Source organism: Miscanthus floridulus, chromosome 15 (genome assembly GCF_019320115.1).
Source record: "Miscanthus floridulus cultivar M001 chromosome 15, ASM1932011v1, whole genome shotgun sequence".
Taxonomy (NCBI): Eukaryota; Viridiplantae; Streptophyta; class Magnoliopsida; order Poales; family Poaceae; genus Miscanthus; species Miscanthus floridulus.
This window is the reverse complement of record NC_089594.1, coordinates 65,229,105-65,253,899: the sequence shown is the minus strand read 5'-3', so window position 1 is coordinate 65,253,899 and position 24,795 is coordinate 65,229,105. Positions and strand designations below refer to the sequence as shown.

The following is a 24,795-nucleotide window of genomic DNA, read 5'->3' as shown; positions in this document are numbered from 1 at the left end:
TCCACTCGAAGCGGTCAGTTTTCTTCAGGAGTCGATAAAGGGGGAGTCCTCGTTCGCCGAGGCGTGAAATGAATCGACTGAGAGCGGCAAGGCACCCGGTGATCCACTGAACCCCCTTTATGTTTTGGATCGGGCCCATCCTCGTGATGGCTGATATCTTCTCTGGGTTGGCTTCGATGCCACGCTCGGAGACGATAAAGCCGAGCAGCATGCCCCTCAGGACCCCGAAAACACATTTTTCGGGATTGAGCTTGATGCCATTCGCCCGGAGTTTCGCAAAGGTACGTTCAAGGTCGGCGACAAGGTGGTCAGCCTGCTTGGATTTGACTACGATGTCGTCGACATAGGCCTCAATGGTTCGCCCGATGAGATCTCCGAAGCAACTAAGCATACAGCGCTGGTACGTTGCCCCAGCGTTTTTCAAACCAAACGGCATCGAAACGTAGCAAAATGATCCGAAGGGCGTGATAAAAGATGTCGCGAGCTGGTCGGACTCTTTCATCGTGATCTGATGGTAGCCTGAGTATGCGTCCAGGAAACAGAGGGTTTCGCACCCCAAGGTGGAATCGACTATTTGGTCTATTCGTGGTAAAGGAAATGGATCCTTTGGACACGCTTTGTTGAGGCCAGTATAATCAACACACATTCTCCATTTCCCGCTCTTTTTCTGAACAAGAACAGGATTTGCTAACCACTCTGGGTGGTATACTTCCTTAATGAATCCTGCGGCCAGTAGCTTGGCTATTTCCTCGCCGATGGCCCTGTGTTTCTCCTCGTCGAAGCGGCGCAGGCGTTGTTTCACCGGTTTGGAGCCCGGGAGGATTTGGAGAGTATGCTCGGCGACCTCCCTCGGGATGCCCGGCATATCCAAGGGTTTCCACGCAAAGATGTCCTTGTTGGCGCGGAGGAAGTCGACGAGCGCGCTTTCCTATGCGGAGGAGAGCGCGGTCCCGATTCGGACTTTTTTGCCCTCGGAGCTACTGGGATCCAAGAGCACATCCCTGGAGCCCTCTGTCGATTCGAACGATCCGGATGACCTCTTTGTGTCGGGTGTCCCTTCAATGACCTCCTCCCTGAGGGTGGCGAGCTCTTCGGATGCGATGACCGCGGATGCGTGTCCGCAGCATTCGACCTCGCACTCGTAAGCGCGCTGGAAGGAGGTGCCGATGGTGATGATCCCACGGGGGCCCGGCATCTTCAGCTTTAGGTATGTGTAATTAGGTACGGCCATGAACTTCGCGTAACATGGTCGCCCCAGAATGGCGTGGAAAGTCCCCGGGAATCCCACTACATCGAAGGTGAGGGTCTCAGTCCGGTAATTGGATCAATCCCCAAAAGTGATGGGTAGGTCGATCTGCCCTAGTGGCACGGCTTGCCTTCCTGGCACGACGCCATGGAAAGGTGCTCGGACGGGGCGGAGGCGCGTTCGGTCGACGCCCATCTCGTCGAGCGTCTTGGCATACATGATGTTGAGGCCGCTGCCCCCATCCATCAGTACCTTGGTGAGCCGCTTTGGACCGACGATCGGGTCGACGACAAGCGGATACCTTCTCGGGTGTGGGATGGCATCCGGATGGTCGGTCCGGTCGAAGGTTATGGCGTATTCCGACCACCGGAGATATGCTGGCATAGCCGGTCCAGCGGTATAGACCTCTCGACGTGCGACCTTCTGGCGGCGCCTGGAGTCGTAGGTCGTTGATCCTCCGAAGATCATGAGGGCATCGGTCGGTGTTGGGAAGGTGTCGTCCTTCTCCTCCGTGTCGTTAGTGGTGGGAACAGGCTCCTTCCCCTACTCCTCCTTGTTCAGACCCCCGGCCAAGTATTTGCGCATAAGGCCGCATTCCCTGTATAGGTGCTTGGCCGGGAAGGCGTGGTTTGGGCATGGCCCCTCGAGCATTTTCTCGAAGTGGTTCGAAGTGCCCTCCACGGGCTTCCGGCCACCTTTGCGGTCGGCAGCGGCCATGAGTGAGTTGTCACGCCGTTGCTTCTTATTTTTCCCTTTGGCAGGACGGTTGGAGGCGCCTTCGCTGGCGTCCTCGTCCCGCCTTGTCTTTCTGTCGGAGCGATCAAAGATGGCTCCGACCGCTTCTTCTCCAGAGGCGTGACTGGTGGCGATGTCTAGGAGTTCCTTGGTAGTTTGTGGGCCCCTGTGTCCCAGCTTGTGGACCAGGGATTCGCAGGTCGTTCCGGACAGAAAGGCTCCTATCACGTCGGCATCGGCGACGTTCGGGAGCTCATTGCACTATCGGGAAAAGCGCCGGATGTACCCGCGGAGGGTTTCATCGGCCTTCTGACGGCAGTTCTTGAGGTCCCATGGATTTCCAGGGCGTTTGTACGTGCCCTGGAAATTACCCACGAAGATCTCAGTCAGATCCGCCCAACTCTGAATAGCATCGGACGATAGGTGCTCCAGCCATGCTCGTGCCGAGTCGGCCAAGAACAGCGGGAGATTGCGAATAATGAAGTTATCATCACTCGCACCACCGGCCTGACATGCAAGCCGATAGTCTTCGAGCCAAAGCCCGAGATTTGTTTCGCCAGAATATTTGGGGATGTTCGTAGGCGGTCGATACCTTAGAGGGAACGCAGCATTGAGGATGTGCCGGCCAAAGGCCTGAGGGCCTGGCAGGACGGGGCTCGGGCTTCGGTCCTCGTTGCTGTCGTAGCGCCCGCCACGTCGGGGATGATAGCCGTGGCGCGCTGCTTCTCCCTCGTCGCCGTGGGCACGCCTCCGGGCGTCGATGATGTTGCGTACATCGCGGCCACGGCCGAGGCGTTGATGTATAGGGACGACGGAGGGCTGCCCACCGGCTGGCGGTGTTTGGTGTACGGATGCGTCCTTGGTGGGGCGCACTGAAGGTGCGCGCTGGCTGGTGTCGGGTTCGCGTCGTCGAGACAACGAACTTTCCGCCTGCTGTGCGGCTGCACGCTCGAGCAACGTGCGAATCTCCCGATAAGCGCGTCGATCCTCGGACGTTGCGGCCTCCGGGAGACCATGCAGCAAGGCGGTTGCTGCGGCGATGTTCTGGCTGGCTCGAGCAAAGTGAGGAAAGGCCCCATCGTCGGTGAGGATCCTTTGATGTACGGTGCGGGCTGTGGCGTGCGCACGCCCCCCGTCTTTGTGGCGTTCAATCTCGCGATTGATGTCCGCGTATTCCCGTGCGAGCCCTTGCCCGGCCTCATTGATCTCTTGCTGACGAGCCCTTAGCTGCTCCATCCTCAGGTGAGATGGGGCTGTCCCATCCTCCCCGGATCTGCCGTCAGGATTGTTTGTAGGGGTGGCCTCTTCCCTGGAGGCGCTTTCGACGTGACCCTCGGGGGTCTGCGTCATGTAGCATTCCCGGGAAGGGTGGTGGCCCCCCCTACTGGAATCTGAGCTAGAGAGCGATACAGGCTCCTTGTTGAGGAGCTCGTAGAGGGTCTCCGTATCCCGCTCAATCGCCCCCATGAACTCGATGTCTCTGGGAGGTTGAACCACACGTAGCGCCAGAAGACGGCCAGCGGTTGCCGCAACGTTGCGGAGACCGAACGGAAACGCTGTCGGGGCGCTCCATACGGACCCCTCCGGACACATGGTGGCATTGTGAGAAGCCTTTTTGGGTGACGGGACTCCCCGGGAGTTGCCCGGTGGACCCTCAAGCCTGAGACGGCTGAGGCTGATGGAAGGGGGAGTTTCGGCCGCTGAGTGAGTCAGTACCAGCTCTCCTTCTATTGTGATGATGAAATCCAGGTCGCCGAAACGCACGTGTGCGCCCGGGGCCCAGGTGATTGCGTGGGTGGTCATCCGAGACCTGATTTGGAACGCGCAAAGCCCCTACCTGGTGTGCCAACTGTCGGTGTTTCGTACAAGCACCAGCAAGTAAATTTATAGTAATGCGCGTTAGGCTCGGATGGTGCGCTAAAGGACACAGGATTTATACTGGTTCGGGCGGAACGTCCCTACGTCCAGTTTGTTGCTGCTTGTGTTATTAGCACCATAAACAATCTGTAGTAAGGGATACAAACTGCCAAGAGAGGGACTGGTCCCAAGTCTCTGATCGAAGGATTGAAAGGTGGTCAAGAGCTTCGTAGCTGCTTGAATGTGTGTGAATGTGTTCTATTGTTTGGTCCTATTTTTTCCGTCCTATTGTTCTCCTCCTCCATTGATGAAGGATGCGCATCCCCTTTTATAGATGAAGGGGCTGGCTTTACAAGGGTGAGGGCTCCAGGATACATACTCTACCTAGCCTTGTGGCTCATGTTTACCTGGTTAGGTCCCCCATTCTGATAAGTGCGAAGGAAGATAAGTGCTTACGATGTTGTCAATATCTCTGTGGGATGTTAGATCAGTCACAGCATGCTGCCCCCAGGGTATGGGCTGTAGTACAGTGGTTTTGACTTAGGGGCCTCCCCCCAGCCTTGCTCCACACGCCTTCTGGTTCCCATGATTCCTGTTGGGAGAATTCGGGGTCGGGGTCCGGTGTAGCGCCGTGGCCAAGGCTCTCTGACTTGGAGGACCTGAGGGGTCGGGAAGAGGGCCCCCCCGCTCCCTCGGGTCCACAACGCGGTGACGGAGTATCCGTCATTCGTGGAGATAGCAAATTCGTTCTTGGAGCGTAGCGGTTGTCGTATATCTTCGTTGGGTTCCGTGTCTCAGAGCTGAAGGCGGCGCCTACAACTCTACAGAGTGAGGTGCACGCACCTGTAATACCTTTTGGGCTCTGCGGCGCCCGAAAGGGTCTAAAGCATCAGTCCTGTCGTTCCCTGGCAGTTCTTTTCCTGTCAGGGCGCAGGGTATGGTCGTTGGAGCCATGGTTGACCCGAACGTCTTGTCTCGTCCTGTACCCATCGTTATGAGGGATAGATATCGATCAGGGCGAGGCTTGTTCTGGGCCGTCGGGTGAGACGGAGGCCAGTCCCTATCTCTTGGGCGAGACTAACCCTATCCCTCTGGGATCGGGCGAGGCGGAATCTATCCCTTAGCCTTCGGGCGAGACCGAGCCCGCCCTATAGGCGTCGAGCGAGACGGAGATTAGCCTTGAGCCTTTGGGGCGAGGCAGGGTTATCCCACAAAGGCGTCGGGTGAGGCTGACCCCACCCCTCCGGGATCGGGCGAGACGGAACTCATCCCTCAGCCCTCGGGCGAGACCGAGCCCGTCCTCAAGACGTCGGGCGAGACGGAGTTTATACCTCGGCCCTCGGGCGAGACCGAGCCCGTCCCAAAGGTGTCGGGCGAGGCGGAACCGAACTCCTGTCATTCGAACAAGGGATGACATGGCGCCCTTATGCGTCCAGAAGTTTTTTACATTTGGTGGTTATCGGTTCCATCCCCTGGGGTACCCTGGTATTAGGTCCCCGACAACTTGTGTACTCAAAACACGCTGAACAAGGATTAATTTGTAGTTTGCAGTGCATGTCACACTATCGATTACCTCATCAGGATCTGCAGCACTATCCACAAATTTATCTACATAAAGATCAGTTGCAAGTGCAAATTCATTCTATTCCTCACTAGCACTAGCATACCCACCATCATCAGTAGCAATATATGTGCGTTTGCTAGAGCATTCTTTAGCAATATGTCCCATGCCCTTGCAGCGGTGGCAAACAATTTTAGAAGAGCTACTAGAGGAAGGTGCAGCAGATCCACTGGAAGAAGGAGTGATAGAAGAACTCTTCTTTACAGGCGCTGGTGGTGTCTGCACATCAGAAAATTTACTCACCTCGGTTGGACGTGAAGGAGTGGACAGAGTCGTGGAACGCCTAGGTTGTCGTCCCTGTACTTCCCTTTCAGCTTTAAGAGCATAATGATATAATTAGGAAAATCTAGTCCATTCTTTATAGTCAAGAACATCATGTATTTCACGACGCAAACCTCCAAAAAATCTAGAACACTTATCCATTTCATCCTCTTGTATGTTACTACGTGCTAGACCAATTGAAAGCTCTTGATAATATTCCTCAACAGTCTTACTACCTTGACTTAAACGTTGCAGTTTTAATCGCAGATCACGCTGATAGTATGGAGGAACAAATCTTGATTTTATTCGTCATTTAAGTATAGTCCAGGTTTGAGGTATTTGAGCATTAGCATTAGCATTAATATTATTGCAAATATTATTCCACCAGAAAAGAACAAAACTAGTAAACTCACTAGTAGCAAGTCTAACTCTATATTCTTCAGGGACTTGATGGGAGCTAAATTTTTATCTACAGCCATCTCCCAATCTAAATATGCTTCAGGATCAGCAGAACCAGAAAAAAGAGGTATCTTAAACATGGTTTTAGAGAAAAAATTATTATTACCTTGGTTATTACCTCCCATACCGCGTCGGTTAAAGTTCAACCGATTATGGTTACGTGCATCCTCAGCACGTCGTTGAGCTTCAGCTTCAGCCTCCGCGTCGCCATCATCCTCCTCAGAGAGATCATCATCATCATCATCTTCAGGACGTGGTCTAGGATGTCGTTGTTCAACATCTTCAATCCTCTTGGCCAAGTTGGTGATTTATTAAAGGATCTCATTGAACTTGTCATCAAGAACAACACGAAGCTCATTCTTAGAAACACAGTCATTGAAATCTGTTGGTGTGTCCCCGTTTCCTTTGCCGCTGCCTTTCGCTTTTCTTGACATGGTTAGTAGAAAGAAGAAGACAACACAAATAGTATTATCCCTACCAACTACTTAGGTTGTGGACAAGGAAAAATAAGGCACTTAACTCTCAAGCGTCTTACCATGATCTTACAAGTGTTCTTACTAAAGTAACAGGCGATGTAATCGGTCGGTGACTGTGATACCATTGTAGCTTGAGTGTAACAGTTGCAAGGCGAACCTGTACTTGGTTAGAAGAAAGTGGAGCTTGGACAGGCACAATATAGTAGCAAGAAATAGCAAAATTCACAACCGAATAGCAAAGCTGAATAAGTATCCCAAGTACTTGTCTTAGTTGCTGGCCTACTCACGTTCTAAGTACCAGATGTATCAAGTGATGTGAACAGCAGGAATATGATTAGGAACAAGACAGAAATTAGCACACGCAAACATAGCTCAAATGTCGCTCTCTATGTGCTCCTCTAGATATTGTTCCACTTTTGCCCCTCTTTTTTCTCTATTTTTTGGCTGTCGTTATTTTTTGGGATTATTTGACTTTTCTTTTTATTTTTTTGATATTTTTTCTTCAATTAGGAGCACAAAAGAAGTAACCACAGAAAATATGAGCTTAAACAAGTGAAAGGCGTGGCCTGTGGAAATTTTAGAAGACGTGCTCAAAATCGACAAAAAGCTTGTGACTACGAAAAGAGGATCTTATGACCAGTTTTTGACCAAAATAAAAATCTCCGACCCCAACAACGCGGGGGGATGGACGGATTCAAAAAAAAATTCTGATCGATTTTGATATATGGAACGTCGAAATCCGAGTTCGTATGTAAAAACTAGACCAATTTTACGAACTCACTCCGAATTAGAGGACAAAACAGAAACAATGCACACAAAATTGGTCACGACAGTAAGGATTTGATGGAAACAGTGAAGACAAGTATAACAAATTAGATGGCATGGACTAGGATTTGATGGATATAAATGAAACACAGCAAGACTTGAAGGTGTTCACGGATTATGATGAAAAACAAAAGGAAAAACACAAACTGGACTCAAAATCGATCTAAAATCAGCAACCAGAGCTTGACCTAGGGCACAAACTCAACCACGCAACACAGAGACAAAATTGCACGGCACAACGAGGCTATAGGACAGGGAATATGTGGCGTTGTATATTTTTTGGCTTTTTGTGGACTAGGTAATGCAAAAACAGTAACAATCTAAAGGGAAAAACAAAGTTATACCTAACAGGCAACAAGGTCTCTGATACCACTTGATGTAGAGTAGGCCCAATCTTCCGAAAGGTATGATAACATCGATTGGTGGAGACTCGATGTTCATAATCTAGGCTTCGAACCAAGACTGATTTGGACCCTCACAACCGTTACACCACTGCTCCGTTGGTTATCAACCACGCGAACGCGATTGACCTCACCAAGAAGGCTTTCCTGCAAGCAAATCGAGAACACAAGCAAGAACGGGATGAACGCAATCTGAAATTATAAATAAATATGAGGCTTATGATAATCAGAAGGAGTTCAAGTCTTTATTCGAAATGACTAATCGCCATAGGCGAACAAAATCAAGAACTAGGACCCTAGTTCACAGCAAGCAGCCTTGTCAGCACAGTTGCAGCAAAACGATGTCTGTTTCACGAGAAATTCAAGAACTAAATAAAACCCCCAAACCCTAAAGAGAGCGACGGCTGCTATTTATAGAGTCTTGGGCGTCACCCCCTGGATGCGCCCCCTAATGGGCCCAAACACGATACACGGTCCAACGGACCAAAAGAGAGGCTTTTACCTGTGTACCCTTAAAAAAGATGCCACACTTCTGCGTACCCCTCAAAAGTTGGTCGTCACCTACGTGCCATCGCTCGAACTTTTCTTTTCCCTCATGCCATTCCGTCAGCATTTGCTCCTAACGGTGGGTAACGGCTCTGGAGAATGACTCAGTTGCCCTTGGGCTTGTATGGGTGTCTGAACTTTTTCGTTTCCCCTGTGCCATTGCCAGGCCAATTTTCATTTCCTCTGTGCCATTACTGTTCATCGGAGCCTACTCCTACTGTCCAACCGTGACCTACTCCTACGGTCCTGCACGATTTCTTTTAACTATCGGAGAAAAATGGTGCTGTATTTGCACTGCTATCATTTCAACTCTCTCATCAACGAGCCTTGCCTTGATCCACATGATCCAAGAAGATAGCTAGTTAGCCCTGCATCCCTGGAGCAAAAGAATAAGCCCTGTCAGCAGCGAACCACTGTCCAAGGCAGCTGCCAGCCAGACAGCCCGCTCAAATTCTCACCCCACGCAAGACCCCAAACCACACTACTGTTGACACGTTTGGTGTGGCTGGCCTCCACCTCGATCGATCGATCGTATTCGTCCGCACGTACCTACGCACGCACGCGCACGGGGTCGGCGGGAGACGCCGCATCGGGATCTATAGTTTGATTAATTATTTTTCTAGATATATGTACGGCATGGAGTACATACGTACTAATAATGTAGATTATACGGCCGGAAGTAATATTCTTACGACGTATAGTTTGAGACAGAGGAAGTATGTATCCTGTTGAGTTGTCTGCCTCCATCAGCGATGCAAAGACCGTCGATCCGGACAGTTGTCTCGTGGCAGATTTTATATATATATATAAGGTCGATGGTGGTAGCATGCGTGGCAAGCAAGGTCACGGTCGCCGCACATGACACGCCCATTATTGGCAAACTAGCTAGCAAAATATAAAAGATGATGGCATCTGCCTGCATGTATTAGCTAGTCGTTGCTACATACACATGAGGCCATTATATTGGCCTTAGTTTGCAAGAGATGCATGGCATGCAACTGAACTTAAGCCGCACGTCATGGCACGGACGGATGATGCATCCGCCATTCCGGCCCATCTCTCGCGCCTGGCCTGATTCTGTACGCTACCTCCAGGTGACCAGGCCTTGACATGTGCGTGACCCGTGTCATGTCGTGACGTGTTATTGGATGATGGAGACGTGCATGGCCATGGCCGGGCGTACGCACGCACGCACACTTGGACGGACGGAGAGGACAGGTTCTGTCTGTTCCTGCCCTGTTGGGTCGCATGCATGCCTCTTGGCCCTGCCGCCTTGCCCTGCGCTCGCTTTTCTCGTCGTCCTTTGGAGGGGAGTCGGGAGTCAGGAGAGATTTGAATGCATGGGCACAGAGGCCTTGTTTAGATCACCTCCAAATTTCAAGTTTTTTCGCTCTCTCTATCATATCAATTTTTGGACGCATATATGGAGCATTAAATGTTGGTAAAAAAAATAACTAATTGCATAGTTTAGTTATAAATCACGAGACGAATCTTTTGAGCCTAGTTAGTCCATGATCGGACAAAGTTTGTCAAATACAAACGAAACGTGCTACAGTATCCAGATTGCAAAAATTTGCAATCTAAACAAGGCCGGAGTATCCGGTACGGTTGAGTTCACCGTCTTTGTTTTACAGCAGAGCTCACCGTCTTTGACGATGGCTTTTGGTCCCACATGGAGATTTGCATGCATGCACGCACAAGTGCGCGCGACTTCGTGCAATTTATCATGCATGCATGCTGCCACAGTGATACATTTTTTTTGAGAGAGAACACAGTGATGCATTTATTTGTGTCACTGCACGTAGAGCTACTAGGCACCAGAGCTACCACATACCTGACGCAACTCATCATCTGGCATCTGCGTTTCACATTTTGCTTTGCTGGACTCGGATCCGAGGGCACGTACGTGTGCATCCATACGCCAGTAAAACAGCTAGCATGCATGTTGTGCACTGTTGTACTGTTGCACTGTCGAAATTAATTGAACATGTAAACAGACGAATCGACCTCGCAAAAAAAAGCATACACCGTACCAGTGCACCAACAGTATACAGGTTAATAAACAACAGTAGTACGTTCAATCAAAGTACTGTGCTCAGTAGTACGTGTACGTGCATGCATGGCCCCTGCAGTTCATTTCTTGAAAATATGTGTACGTGCGTCGGCCCCTCCAGCGCACGTTCAAAAAAAGGACCGACAAGCTTGAAAATATGGCCCCTCCAGCGCTCATTGCAATGATCCAGGGGCAAGGATGGTATTTTTCTAGTCCGGTCCCACATGTCAGAGCCGCCAAACGGTCAACACCTAACAGAATGCCGACGGAATGGCATGAGGGAAAAGAAAAGTTCGAGCGATGGCACGTAGGTGACGACCAACTTTTGAGGGGTACACAGAAGTGTGGCATCTTTTTTAAGGGTACACAGGTAAAAGCCTCACCAAAAGACGGTGTCGTAGCAACATGGCAGATTCTGGATGCTGACTTGTTTCGACGATTCTCGTTGATTCCGAAGGTATTTTGACATGAGACCACTTGGACTGGCTTCCTTATCAAATTAGCTTTCCAACCATATATGGATCATCAAAAACGGAGTCCGGATGCGTCCTGGGTGATCAGTTTAAGACAGACTGGTCCTAGAACCTGGGATGGGCTCCAACTTCAGTTGGACTGGGCCTCCACCATGAGAAAGATGAATTGGACGCCCATGCTAGTCCTCCTCTCCTTGGCTTGTGTGTGATGATGAAGTGATGTCCTCATCACCAAGTCCTCCTGAAGCTCCGACAAATGCTTGGTTCGGTGGTCCTTGTCGTAGTGCACCTCAAGAATAGGGTACTACGGATGATGATCCCCCATCCTGGTTCAAATTTCAAATCAATGTGTTAGAACAAACATTAAGAGTAACTAATCTAATATTAATACCTATACTGCGGATGATGATCCCCCATCCTGGTTCAAATTTCAAATCGATGTGTTAGAACAAACATTAAGAGTAACTAATCTAATATTAATACCTATACTGCGGATGATGATCCCCCATCTATAAAAGCATTTCAAGAAACTTCATTAAGTCGTCAAAATCGTCATGCGTACTGTCCATATTAATATTAATACTTATACTAACTATAATTATACTAACTAATCTAATATTAACACATATACAATACTAACTACAATAACTAATTATACTAAATACAATAACTAACTAGACTCACTAACTGTACTAACTAAACTAACTAACTTTACTGACTATACTAACTTAGTATACTACCTATACTAACTAACCTAACTAGCTTTACTAACTATACTAACTTTACTTACTGTACTAACTTATTGCACTAACTATACTAACTAATCATTCAAACTAATTTTACATCTTAGGGGCAGTTCGCTGGTCTGGTCTGAACCAGCCAGCCGACTGATCCCCTCTCATTTCACTGTTTACAAAACCAGCCAACAGTGTTTTTCTCTCACAACAATTCAGCCGGAACAGTGTTTTTCAGCCAAGTTTCAGACCAGCGAACGGGGCCTTAACCCTAAGTAACAACAATTTCGATTCAATCAACAAATACACAATGAGAGTACCATGACGAGGGAAAGATTGGGGCTTAGCCAAATCCACCAATGGCGACAAGGCGACGCTCGTCCTCGCGGCAGCAGCGTGCGCTCGTCCTCGCGGCGGCGGCGCTGTTCCTCGTGGCGGCGGCGCTCGTCCTCGCGGCAGCAGCGTGCGCTCATCCTCGCGGCGACGGCACGCTAGACCGGGCCGGCGGCGGGTGGACGCAGGCGGGTGGCGCGGGCGCTGGCCTCAGCGGCAGCGACCGCCGCCGCCGCGTCTCTCCCTTGATCCGTTTGTGTGACAGAGACAGTGAGGAGCGTCTCTCCCTTGATCCGTTTGTGTGACAGAGACAGTGAGGAGAGGGAGGCCGGGCCACTGTCCTGTGTTGGCCTTCGCTGCGCCAAGATGCGTGGCGCGGCAGCTCCTGCCACGTCAGTGGCTATGGCCCCAGGGAAGTGCCACGTCATCGTCGCTGCTGCGCCGCCATGCATGGCGCGGCAAAGTTATTTTCCCGCGCCGTGGCAATAGACACGGTAAAAAATGTTAGATTTAAAAAAAAATAAACAGTGTTAGAATTAAAAATAGTTTAAAAAGTGTTAAAAAAAATCACCCACTTCACCACAGATGCCTTGCTTGCCTGCCGTCCACGCGTCAGTGTCACGTGCAGATGACGAGACAAAGGTGGTGTTCGGATGGTAGCCAGAACAGTGTTTTTTTTTTTTATGGTTTTGGATAATTGAATAGTATTCTGTGAGAGAGAATAAGCTAAAACAAGCTGAAACGAACTATATCAGCCGAACGCCTTGAAAGATACAACGCACACCACACGAATGATCCATCTCGGAATCTAAAAAAAAAGGCATTCGAGATTATTTTTCCCCAATCTCGAATTTCTTGATCAGGAGCCGTAACACCTTAAGCCACAGCACCCAACACTCCGAGTTCAGTGTAGCCACACTCATCCAGTGTAGTATATGGCATGAAAAGATGAAATGGTTGGTTCCTCTAATGCCGTCCCAGCTGTTGCAGTACGGCCCCGACGAGATGCAGGGAGCCGGTCACGCAGATGAGGCCTGGAGGAGCCCCGCCTCTGCTCTCCAGGAGCTGGGAGGCAGCAATGATCAGGATCGAGGAGAACGGCGCCCCCTCGTCTTGGCACCCGATCACCATGGGCTTTCTTCCGGAACTCGACGATGGACTGCCCACCAGATCAGCAATGTGCTCTGGGGTTTTACCGCCGGCACTGATGCCACCGATGTCCACGCACTCGATGCCATGATCGCGCGCCGCGGCTATCCATACTTCTTTCAGGGACGAGGCTGGCATCGCGCGGGAGGTTCCTCCAGCGATGCTCGCCTCCGTCAGTAGTACGACGTCGGGCGTTTGGCCTGCAGCAAGTTTCAGGAATAATGTGGCATCAATTTCAGCAATAGCTTTCTTTCATGGCCAGCGGCCTGCCTGGATTTCAAATGCTCAGCAAGGGATGAGCAGTCCTACTACCTGAGAGAAGCTGCTCAGCAAACGCGAGATGCTCCTTGTCACTAGCCATTCCGACAACAAGCGCTAGAGGCCCTTCTGGCCTGACAGTTTTTATCACGCCTGATAAGGCCTTTGCAGATTCCTCGGTATGGGCTGCAAAACATAGTTCAAGCATCACCGACTGGCGCTCCTAATCGCTGCAAGGGAGGGATGTCAAGAGCAGGTTATAGCAGAGGTTAACCTCCATCGATTAGTACAGTAGATGCACCATCGAACCCAAGTACTGAGGCTTCCTCTGCTGTCAGAAACTGGCTCCTCCCAGGAAGTTGGGTCTCCTCTAGGCCCGCTTGGATAGAAGCATCAGAGATATCCCATCCTTAACTTACCAAAGCCATACCATAGGAGGAAAAATAGATCAGTGAATGTGCGTGATAAAAAATAGGGCAAATGAACTAAGAGCCACACAGAAAGCAAATGTTCAGCCTCGTTCATAATCAAGACTCAAGGAACCAAAATTTAACATGCTATTAACACTGGAGAAATGTCGCTTTGATGAAACTGGATGGACGGACTGTCACAGCAAATTGGCTTAGGAGTATTGTTACCTTGACTACGGAGACAGAGAGCTGCGCAAGCAGCTGTGACAGCATTCTGACGCTGATGATGTCCCAGCAGTTGGAGGTTTATGTCATGCATTTCAATGCACTGAAAAGGATAGTTTGCGTTGATCAGTCAGAGGATTTGAAAAACAGATGGGAACCTATCAATTTCAGATGAAGTAGGTGAGGTTCCCAATATAACTCACCAAGGGCACATCATTTGAAATCTTTATGTTGATGTAACAGCGTTGATACGGCTTACCATTATCCCAATTTATGCATTTTGTAAAGCTCTTCATGCCAGGATCACAAGCAGATATCACGGGAGATTGTGTCAAGAATGCCCTGTCACGAATAATTTGCTCAATATCTGCTGCAAATGGTCCACCAATCACAACCTGACAAAATGTTTGATATCCAGGTTACATCTTGTCTAGGTCTGAAACTAACCTGGAATTTTAAAAAAACAATCGCAGTGTCCTCATTTGGACCATGTATGCTATGGTAAGAAATTCATATATGAGTGGAGGAAAGATTAGTGGAATAAAAAGGATTGAGGAAGCTAAATTAGAAGAAATTGGAAGAGGGAGGGTTTCTACTACTGCTGCTCCTTGCATACAGTGCAATGTGACAAGACCCAATACATGATGCAACATCTGAGGTAACACATTATGTAGCACACAACTCAATGTTAAAATGTTGCTTTAAGAAACAAGTCTGAGAATCAAGCAGTCTGGGTAAACATAAACAATAATTACTGAATAAGTAAAGGGCCTGCATGTCCAATAATAATTGTCATATACTGTGGCAGATCTTATGTAAGGATAATACAACTGGACAAGTCTTTTAGAAAGATTCAAGAAAAAGGGTAACACCTTTCTCATGTTACTGAACAAAAACGAGAACAAGATTCCTACAATGGAATGAACCAGGTGTCAGGAGCAGGGCTTGTCATATCAACCATTTAATACAAGTAAAAGAAGAAGTGCTAGACACATTCAAGTTGGTTGTAAGCTCAAGGTATAAACAGGAGCAACTAGATACTGGTAGACTTGCAGAAGGAAAATGATAAGAGAATTACATACTGGTCGTCCTTGTTTGATGATTCCAGACTTTGCTATTGCTATGCTTTGCAGGGAGCCACCCAATGCAACCAGATGTTCCCTCCCTACTGTTGTTATGACAGATGCTGCTAATTCAGTACTTCGAATAACATTTGTTGCATCCCTAGCTCCACCAAGACCTGCCTAGGAAATAAATAGATAAATGCAAGCACTACTGATATCATTTTTATGACTGAGAATCAGTATTGGACAGATGATATTGAGAGTGTGACTCAACTTTGAAAAGCAAGGGCCTTTGCCTTCAAGACAAAATGGACCTATTTCATTGACTTTATGTTCATTTGATCTTATATTATACTAAGATCCATCGGAAAGCAATCATTGAAAGTGCTAGCAAAGCATAACTTTTTACTTATTAACACTATTTCCTTCAGTCTTGTATCTCATGTGCTTTACTGCTTTTGCATGCTAGCCATTTGGCCTACAATCTCATAATACATCAGTTGCCTATTCTATATTCCTAGTGGCAGCACTCTTGTGACTTCTGTTCAGCATAATATAAGTTTATATGCCTATCTATAATTTGGCAAGCTAATTTAGTCTAGACAACATCCTATATACCCTCTCAACTTAGCCATTATCTGGCAGAATCAATTGGCCACCTCTTCAGTTAGCAACTTGTCATCATTTTGGAAGGGGTCCATGTCAAGGCCTGCCTAACCATGCAAAGAACTCATAGAAAAACTTTTTTTTTATTCAGTGATATCAATTGCATTACTTCCTATTTTAGTCTTGACATTTAACAGCAATGAGCACAAAACTTGAGAGGTCATATAAGGCAGTAACAGATGTCCTGTAACTTACTTCGATGATGGCAATGTCAACATTTTCTTGTGAGAATAGAAGAAATGAGAGAGCAGTAAAAACCTGCAAAGGCATCCAGATAACCTCTGGAAATCATGACTATGATCAAATGAGAAACAAAACATGAACAGGTTCAAAGCTAATAGTATTTGGATGTAGGAAAAAAATCCCATCAGTTGCTTACAATAATTATTTGTATGTGTCCACGAAACAGTCAAATTCTAATCATCACAAAAAAACAGGTAGGCTAATTTCCAATAATAAACTACCTCAAAATGTGTCAGGGATCCATTTTCCGACTCTATTGCTTCATCAATAGCTTCCTTAGCCTCATCAAAAAGATCACTCAACAGTCGTACTGGAACAGGGCCTCCATCATTTCCAACAGAAATCCGTTCACGTATCGTTAGAAGATGTGGGCTGCATAGATGACAGAATTATAGCGGCGTTAAAAAAACAGTGAGACACAATGGAACTGAACAATTAGAAACCATCTAGAATACAGGATTACACTTCAATAACTTGACATAGATCCCAACATTGAAAAGTGAAAGATAATGTTCCAAAATAATTTGATAGAAAACGAGATCCAGCTAAAGAAGCTATTGACAGGATAGGCTATGGCAGAGACCAGAGAATGATACTTTTTTGGATACATAAGCCTCGTGCAATCAAAACTACTTTTGTTGTAAAAAAAAAAAAAAAAAAAAAAACTACTTAAAACAGACTACATTTTGCTCGTGCATACCACATAATTATTCACATCCCCATTTTAGGCTATTTCTCTTATCAATACATTTTACAATTCCAATTCGATATCCTCTGTTAAAATTTGATATCGGTTGACAGCCTAAAGGCTAAAACCATGTTTTCTATGCAATTGTTCCAGCAAACAATGATGAATCCATTCGTATTCATGCCCCCTATCATACTGCCACCACAAAATTTCTGTGTAACAACTGCACATGACTGACAAAGATGATGCTGATGATGAGATAAGATTACCTGGAATAACAGCCCACATTGTAGCCTTGCGCCCTCATGATATTGGACAGGAATGCAGCAGTAGAACCTTTCCCCTTGGTGCCGGCGATATGCACAGCCTACAGACACATCTATTAAGCTCATCTATGCCTTCACTGAAAACTAGCTCCGAGAAAGAAAAAAAATGCCATCCGGGAGACCTCACCGGGAAGTGGGTGTGGGGGTCACCGAGCCGGCGGAGGAGCCGGCGCATGCGCCCGAGGTCGAACCCGTCGTCGGAGTCGGTGCCGGCGCCGCGCGGCACGCCCGAGCGCTCGTAGTTGCGCAGCCGCTCCATGTACTCGAAGAAGCCCCCGAGCAGACCCTCCGCCGCCTCGCCTCCGGCCATGACGGACAGGCCGCGGCGGGCGATGATGCCCCTCCTCCTCCGCAGCAGCAGACCGCGCGGGAGGAGGAGCGCCGCGGGGAAGCGGTGGCCGAGCATCCGTCGCGGCCGTGCTGCGGCCGCGAGCGCGGCGGTGGGAGGCGACGGAAGGCGCGCGGTCGCGGCCGTGACGCTCAGATGCGGCGAATCAAGCGCGCGCGCGCCCGCTCCTTGCCACGGGATACAGACGAGTGAGTGTGGGGCTAAGGCTTGAGCGGTGGATGGGTCCGCTGGTTCGGAAGGTGGGACGCCGCCGGAGTTGGGCAGCGGAGGACGGGCGCGAGGAGACGACAGACGACGGCGGCGAGGACATCAAAATAAAAAGTTCAGTAAAAAACAGCAAAAATGAGAAATTCAGCTAAAAAAGAGGACAAATCCAAAAAAGACACCAAAATCTATCAAAACCAGGTTTCGATCCTGGGAGTTGTGGGTTATCAGCCTGTTCCTGATTCGTATGGACCATTATGATCTTATTCTGCAAAAGCATATTAATACTTTTAAGAAGTGACAAAGGCACGTTTACTTAACTATCATTCTGAAACCTCCTATCCTCGCCCATTCGACCTTATGTGTTTTTTTTTCCGAAAGACGAGAGAATCTCTTAGTATTATGCAACATTCACGTGGATAGCGAGGTGTCTATGGTGACTTTATGAATCTCAAGATCTACTAGTTTAGTTCTTCGAAGGTGTTTATAGGGGTAAGATTTACGTATGTGTGTTCGTAGGTGTGGGTGTGTGTGCGTGTTGTGAATATCGTAACCATATAATTCTAAAAAAATAATAAAGAAACAAAACATTTATTTTAACCCTTTTTTTATTTACAAATATCTTTATGGCTCTTTTCGGCTTACCTCATATTTGGTTTGTTCGACTTTTTTTCAGTCAGAATAGTATTTTTCTTTCACAACAATTCAACCGAAACAGTATTTTTCAGCCAGTTCGGTCAGGTTTAAGACCAGCTAACGGAGCCTATGATTCGTCTGTCCGTACATGCCAGGGCACCGGGGCGGCAGCATCTGGGCACTCGGCACGTTAAGGACAACTTTACGGTGCTCGTGCAAGCCACGGCACCAGGGGCGACGACCGCGACCGTCGGCCGCGGCTTTCGCTGGCAGCGAGCAGCAAATCGGCACTCGACCTTGTGATAGTGATAGTGATCAACATTAGCAGCAACATGCTTGGGTATAATTATGATATACAGTACATACATGCGAGTACAAGGAGATTGAGAAACCGCTGTAGGATCTGGTTAAGTACATCATTTGTAGCACAACGTCATGTTATGTATGTTGCATGGAGTTTGGGTTGCTTAGGGGCTGTTCGTTTGAATTTATCTGGCGGCTTATCAGCTAGAATTTGTAGTATTTTTCTTTTACAATAAAACAATTTCAGTCGGCTTTAATACCAGTCGAACATGCCCCTGTGTTTGGTTTCATAGATATCCATGGGATACAAGATGTTTGGTTGAATGTATAAGCTGAATCTGGATATCAACAGCAAGGAATATTTTAGATAAATGCTAGATACTATGACCCTAAAAAATCTACGGATAAGGATATCCACATGTTGATTAGCGCATGCTTTGTGTGACAATTAGAGTAGTATAGTGCTAATTAACATATTTTATTTTTAATTAGTGATTATAATGACAAGATTAGTGTTGGTGTATATTTATTAGTGTATAGTTAGTTGTTATTATTTTTTGAATAATAGATATAATTAGTATTCTCATCACATGCAATCTCATCCATCCAACCAAACAGAAAAATAGCTCGTCCCATCCATCCAACCAAACAGACAACATAAATATCCATATCCCAAAATTCATAGATGACCTTATCCCATCCACCCTTGTCCTCGATCCAAACACACCCTTAGCCAGCTTTGGCCACAAGCTAAACATGCGGAAATGCTTGATGCTAAAATGCATCTGGATTACAGTAAGCCCATTCCTTGAGAGAATCGCCTATGAAGAGAACTCTCCATATGCATGCCTGTTTACTTTTTTTTTTCTTCACATCAAAGGTCTCGTTCGCGTGCCCTTAAACCTGGCTTAGATTCACTTCTTTTTTTTTCATCCGAAACAGTATTTTTCTCTCACAAATTCCTTTAGATCCTCCAAAATTCGTCCAAGCGAACGGGAAAAAAAAAAGGAACAACAGAATTGAAGCAACATTCGACATCATTCAGAATTCACTTAATGTTTCCGAACAGTACGAATAGCCTACGAACCAAATAAATTTCCCTGTTGTGAACTTTTGGACTCTGTAGCAATGCCGAATTGCCGATAAACAATAATATGGTAACTGGAGGAAACCTGAATGAACGCTATACTAAATTTCCATAGAACCTTAACCGTTGTACAGTGTGTTCAAACTAAGAAACCTTCTTTTGTATAATCATGGTACTAACTCAGAACAATGCAAGTATGGAAAAGTGTGGCTTCTAATTTCCGTTTCCATGTCCTGCAACACAACATGGTTTAAGAATCTTGTCAAAAACATCTTGTGCAGATTTAAGCCACTAATTAAAGTACTTCAGTATCTCCTCATTTCAATTGAGTAATATGGCTGGCTCACTTAGAACAGTAGCCCATCTTAGGCTAAGAAATATTTGTATGTTTCAATTTAAATTATACAAAAAGTAAGCCCCACACATTCAATGAGTCAATTCGAAATGGATCTATTGATGTGCAATGCTATACCATGGTAAGTTAATATGTATTTAAAGTTTTACATGGCCTGTTAGTAGGGATGAAAACGGACCGGATACAGACGGATATCACCGATATTACATTTGTTTTCATATTTCTGTCCGGATTCGAATTCGAATACGGATAGTGTCAACTATGTCGTATAGGATATGATTGGATATCGACATCATAAATATGCGATTTGAGTATTCGGATACGGATACGGTATCGGATGTTGGATATCCGGACTCGGATACGGACAGATCTCAACCCCTCTAAACGGATTCGATTTCGAATACGGTCGGAAAATATCCGTACCATTTTCATCCCTACCTGTTAGCATTGGGGCATAGCCTTGTCCCTATATTATATAATCTAGGTTGATATATTATATAATTGGATAATCTACCCCAACACGGCTTGTTGAGATTATATAATCTACCATCATAATCCACCTGTATATAATCTGCCCTATTTGGCTACCACCCAGATTATATAATCTAGGTGGTTGCCAAACAGAGCCTTAAGTAGTTTGCATGACTTCCACAATTTTGAGAGGTAGATGGGAGGGTTATAGAAGTTCACATAAAGAGATTAAATAAAAACTGTCTGGCTCTCTACAGTATGCCCTATAAACTAACATATTTCAATAGATCTATCAAAGAGCTCCCTTTATCAAAGAGCAAATTGCATCAAGTGCTATGGCCAAGATAGACATGAAACAGCATGACCAGTAACAGATCAAAGACTAAACAGCACCACAGGTCAAAAGAGAATGAAATGCACTCAACTGAAGTATACCAAATGAGTCTCTCAGATGCTATAGAAGGAAATCTTGAATGACTGAAGCTTGAGGTATAGTTTCAGGCTGAGTACTAGACTTTTCTCTATGCTTATGTTTTCCTTGACGATGTCCACTTCTACCAGAGCTTCTGTGCTTTCTTGGTTCTTTGCCATCACTTTCACGAGGATTTGTACCTTTCTCTTTATCATGGTTTTGTTGCTTGCTTGTTGTTCTACTAGAACGTGAAGCAGGATAGCTTCCTAAATTCTCTATCTGCTGAGAGCTAGATTCATTACTGCTTGTTTTGTTTAGCATTCCTTCCAAGTTTATATCTGAAGCCCTTTGTGAAGACAATGCCTTAGCATCACTACCCAAGAGCACACCACGTAGAGCACCAGCCAAGGGGTCTTCTTTTGGAACATTTGCACTAGGCATCATAGAACTGAGGAAATCCTCAGTATCCAACTTAACTACTTTTGGTCTGGATTTCGTGGCCGTCGACTTTTTCCCAGCAAATACAAGTTCAGCAGTCTTCGACTTGTCATCATTAATAACAGAATTATTGCTAGAAGATGGTAGAGAATCGTTAGCTTGAGGGTAATCATTTGGCTCGTCCTCAGTTTTCCCTGTTTGGAGATAAAAGAGCCCATGCCTCTTGCGATGCTCAGAAAGAGAAGACGAACCAATTGACACTGCAGGCTCATCTCTGGTATCTACAGAATGACGACTGCAAGGATAAAAAAAGATTGAAGTTGAGGGAGTAGTATCATCTTCACTCACCATGCCAGCAAGTTCAACAAGATTTTCATTCAGAATAAGACCATCTGGAGGGGCCACTTTCATCTGTGCATTCACAGAAACAGGACCTAGTTCTTGACAGAATACTGTCCTCATAGTCTTAACAAGCTCCTTTAACCTGCTTGGCTCGTCACCATCAGCAACCTTCCTTTTGTTCAGCTCTTGAATTTCTCTTACTAAATGGACAAAACCAATCAGGTTGTGTGCTCTCTCCTGGACTTCTACTTCATTGCAGTTAATCAGTGGACCAACTGTCGTTTGAATCAGGTCAATCATGTAAAGTATAGATTCATGTGAAAAAGGGTCCTTTCGCACTGTGCTCGCCCCAATATCTTGTTCTTCACCAGACCCAAGTGCAACATTGCTGTCCAAACTAACAGTTTGATCAGCAGCTAACCTGTCGAACATGACATCCATTGCCATGCCTGAATCACCCAATCTCCCAACATACACACTGAAACACCACGTAATCACTTTAAATACTGCATGGATGTAGACAGCTCTCACTGAAATTGGTAGGAGGTTGGTCCTTGGTTGCAAGAGTGCTTCAACAAGCTCAACAGGATCCTTCGTTAAGTCCACATACTCACCAGAAATCCATGCAGCCGCTGAAAGAACAGGGAAGAGGAAGTGATTTCCAAGCAAAGCAGGATCAATCAGGAGAGTTCGAGCTGAACGGACAAGCTCTGGCCGCGCATCCTGCACTCTCAGTCCTACATCAACAAGCTGCCGACCAATCTCATCCCCCTGGGCACAATGCAGGGTTCTTGCCATATCCGCAAGGAGCGAAACATACCAATCAAAATCCACCACCATCTCATACACATTATGCCCACATGCTGCTAGAACAGCCCCAAGAATGTCGTTTGCGAACTCTGGGTCTGACTTAGCAACATGACTGATCAGCATACCAGCAATGTCCACGACGTTGTTTTCATTAACCATCCCCATAATGAGATGCAACGCCTCCTGGCGAATGTTCGTGTCGGCATCACCCAGTGACTTCGCAATAGCATCCCGACAATCATTCACCGTGGATGCATATGCTGGGCCAAGCATACCAAGAGCCAGAAGCCCAAGGTACCGAAGGTTGGGATCATCAGCAGCAGCGTTGAACTCCTTGGCTTTCCCAATGGCAAGGCGGACCGCGGCATCATGTGCTGGCAGTGCAGTGAGCACCGTACGGATGCACTCAAAGGTCAGTGACATGGCCGAAGATCGGGTGAGGAGCTGGCAAACCGGGTCGACGATTCTCGCTGCCAGGCGGGGCTCGAGAGGAGCCAGTCTTGCAAACACCTTGAGCACCTTGATGAGCGCCCAGTTGGATCGGGAGGTGGTGAGCAGGTTGTAGAGGTCGGGCGCGAGCGGCAGGAAAGGCGTCGCGTCGGCAGGGGGCGCCGATAGGTCACAGAAGGCCGCCGCAGCCGCCGTGGACGCGCGAGGATCCGGAGAGGCGAGACACGCCGCCAGCGGCTTGAAGAGGACCGGCACGGCCGCGGACGGCGAGGCGGCTATGACGCGTGCGGCGGCGGCGATGGCGCGGGGGCTGCCGCGGGCGAGGTGCGGCACGAGGTCGTGCGCGAGGTGGACGGGGAGGTCGGGCGCGGCGGCCGCGGCAGGCGAGGCGAGGAGCTGGAGCGCGAGCGCGGAGACGTGCTGCTGGTGGGCGGCGCCAGCGGAGGGGGAGAGGTCCTTGTGGAGCTGGTGCGTGGCGAGCGGGAGCAGCGAGAGCGAGGCCGGGTGGAGCGAGAGGGACGCGGCGAGGTAGGCCAGGCGCTTGTGGGGCAGGTGCGGCGAGGCGAGGAGCTCGATGGCGGCGAAGGCGAGCGGGTGGGAGCCGACGGGGGAGAAGTGGAGCGAGGAGAGATAGGCGAGCTTCTGCAGCGCGACGGACTTGGTGGCGGCGTCGGGGGCGCGGATCTCGCGGTGGATCTCGGAGAGCGCGCGGGCGACGGCCGCGGCCTCGCCGGCGGCCGACGGGTCGGCGCGGAGGGACTTGACGAGGTCGTTTAGGGAGCGCTGGAAGAGGGTGTCCACCAGCGACGGCGCCACGGCGGGCGCCGGCGGGGTGGAGGCCATCAGCAGCGGTGGCTGAAGAGGAAAAGGGGCTGGATCCGTGTGGTTTGAGGCCTTTTGGGGGTAGAAACTGGGAAGCGTTGGCGCGGCCGAGATGGAGGGAAGAGGGCTCGCTCGAGGCGTGGCTTGGTGAGGCCTCATTGGCATTTTGGCAAGGAAAAAAAAAACAGCGAGCACCGTTCCATGACAGCATAGGCCCACTGGTCGTGAATTCACGACAAGTAGTACATACATATGCATTTTAAGGAGTATCTAGTGTGTGTATATGTCTACATAAATTTAGGAGTAATACATAGAAAGAACATTTTCTTTTTAAGGGAATAGAAAGAACATTTTTGGATTTATACGTTATGGTGAGCCCTCGTTGGCAAGAAAAAGAAAAATTCAGTGAGAACGATTCAATTGCTGATGTGAGCACATATCCTTACCTTTTTAAGGCCTTGTTTAGAAGCACATATATTCATCTCAAGCCATATGTGTTGAAGTGGATTGGAGTGGAATTAAACTAAAGTTTTGTTCCAATCTACTCCAACACATGTGGATTGAAGTGGATACATATGTATCCAAACAAGGCCTACACATGTACGGTATCATCGATAGAATTGCTATATAGTTTAGAAATAGTAGTTGCAAATAAAAACTATAGGTCTCATAAACATGGGGAGGTTTAGGTGTGATTGATCAGATAAGATTTAGCGTCCGACAATAAATTAATGCTCTATGTGTAGAAAATCAAACGTACCATCCAAGACACATATTTATATACTCAATTCGAGTAGATAGGAAATAAGATGTTTAGGTGGTGTAGTTGGTTATCACGGCTGAATAACCCTCCTCGTATTGTAGAGGACCCTCGCGTCTCGCGACTCAGCGTCGCCGCCCCCGCCTCCTTTGTATGACGACATTGAGACATTTATTTTCAGACGGCAACATCAAGGCGGAGACGGTGTCGCCGTTATGGAATAATTTTCTTCGGTCTCTTCTCCATTTTATTGTGGTTAGATCTAGCCACGATGAAGGACTAGGGAGAATAAGTTTTAGATCAGTCT

General features: G+C 47.7%; 2 protein-coding genes across 2 annotated transcripts; both read right to left on the bottom strand.

The window, feature by feature from the left end:
* Positions 1-12,714: 12,714 nt before the first annotated feature.
* Positions 12,715-17,823, bottom strand: LOC136508441 (dihydrofolate synthetase-like). Its single transcript, XM_066503116.1, has 10 exons — positions 17,177-17,823; positions 16,993-17,090; positions 16,257-16,407; positions 15,988-16,050; positions 15,145-15,306; positions 14,266-14,457; positions 14,066-14,165; positions 13,702-13,836; positions 13,482-13,613; positions 12,715-13,369 (listed from the first exon to the last, which is right to left on the bottom strand). Exons 1-10 carry the CDS (start codon positions 17,453-17,455, stop codon positions 12,987-12,989), a joined length of 1,695 nt encoding a protein of 564 aa, XP_066359213.1. The 5' UTR covers positions 17,456-17,823; the 3' UTR covers positions 12,715-12,986.
* A 2,055-nt stretch (positions 17,824-19,878) lies between these two features.
* On the bottom strand, positions 19,879-23,844 carry LOC136508223 (AP-3 complex subunit delta-like). The gene is made up of 2 exons (XM_066502867.1): positions 20,422-23,844; positions 19,879-20,137 (listed from the first exon to the last, which is right to left on the bottom strand). The coding sequence occupies exon 1, from the start codon at positions 23,747-23,749 to the stop codon at positions 20,909-20,911; it is 2,841 nt and encodes a 946-aa protein (XP_066358964.1). The 5' UTR covers positions 23,750-23,844; the 3' UTR covers positions 19,879-20,137; positions 20,422-20,908.
* Positions 23,845-24,795: the final 951 nt, after the last annotated feature.

What these genes read in the sequence shown, in the direction of transcription:
- LOC136508441 (XM_066503116.1), bottom strand. Translation starts at nt 17,455, where the DNA reads ATGCTCGGCCACCGCTTCCCCGCGGCGCTCCTCCTCCCGCGCGGTCTG. An exon ending in AATGTGGGCTGTTATTCCAG is followed by an intron (nt 16,408 to 16,992) that starts GTAATCTTATCT and finishes TCATCTATGCAG; the next exon opens with CCCACATCTTCTAACGATAC. An exon ending in TACTGTACTAATCGATGGAG is followed by an intron (nt 13,614 to 13,701) that starts GTTAACCTCTGC and finishes TATGTTTTGCAG; the next exon opens with CCCATACCGAGGAATCTGCA.
- LOC136508223 (XM_066502867.1), bottom strand. Translation starts at nt 23,749, where the DNA reads ATGGCCTCCACCCCGCCGGCGCCCGCCGTGGCGCCGTCGCTGGTGGAC.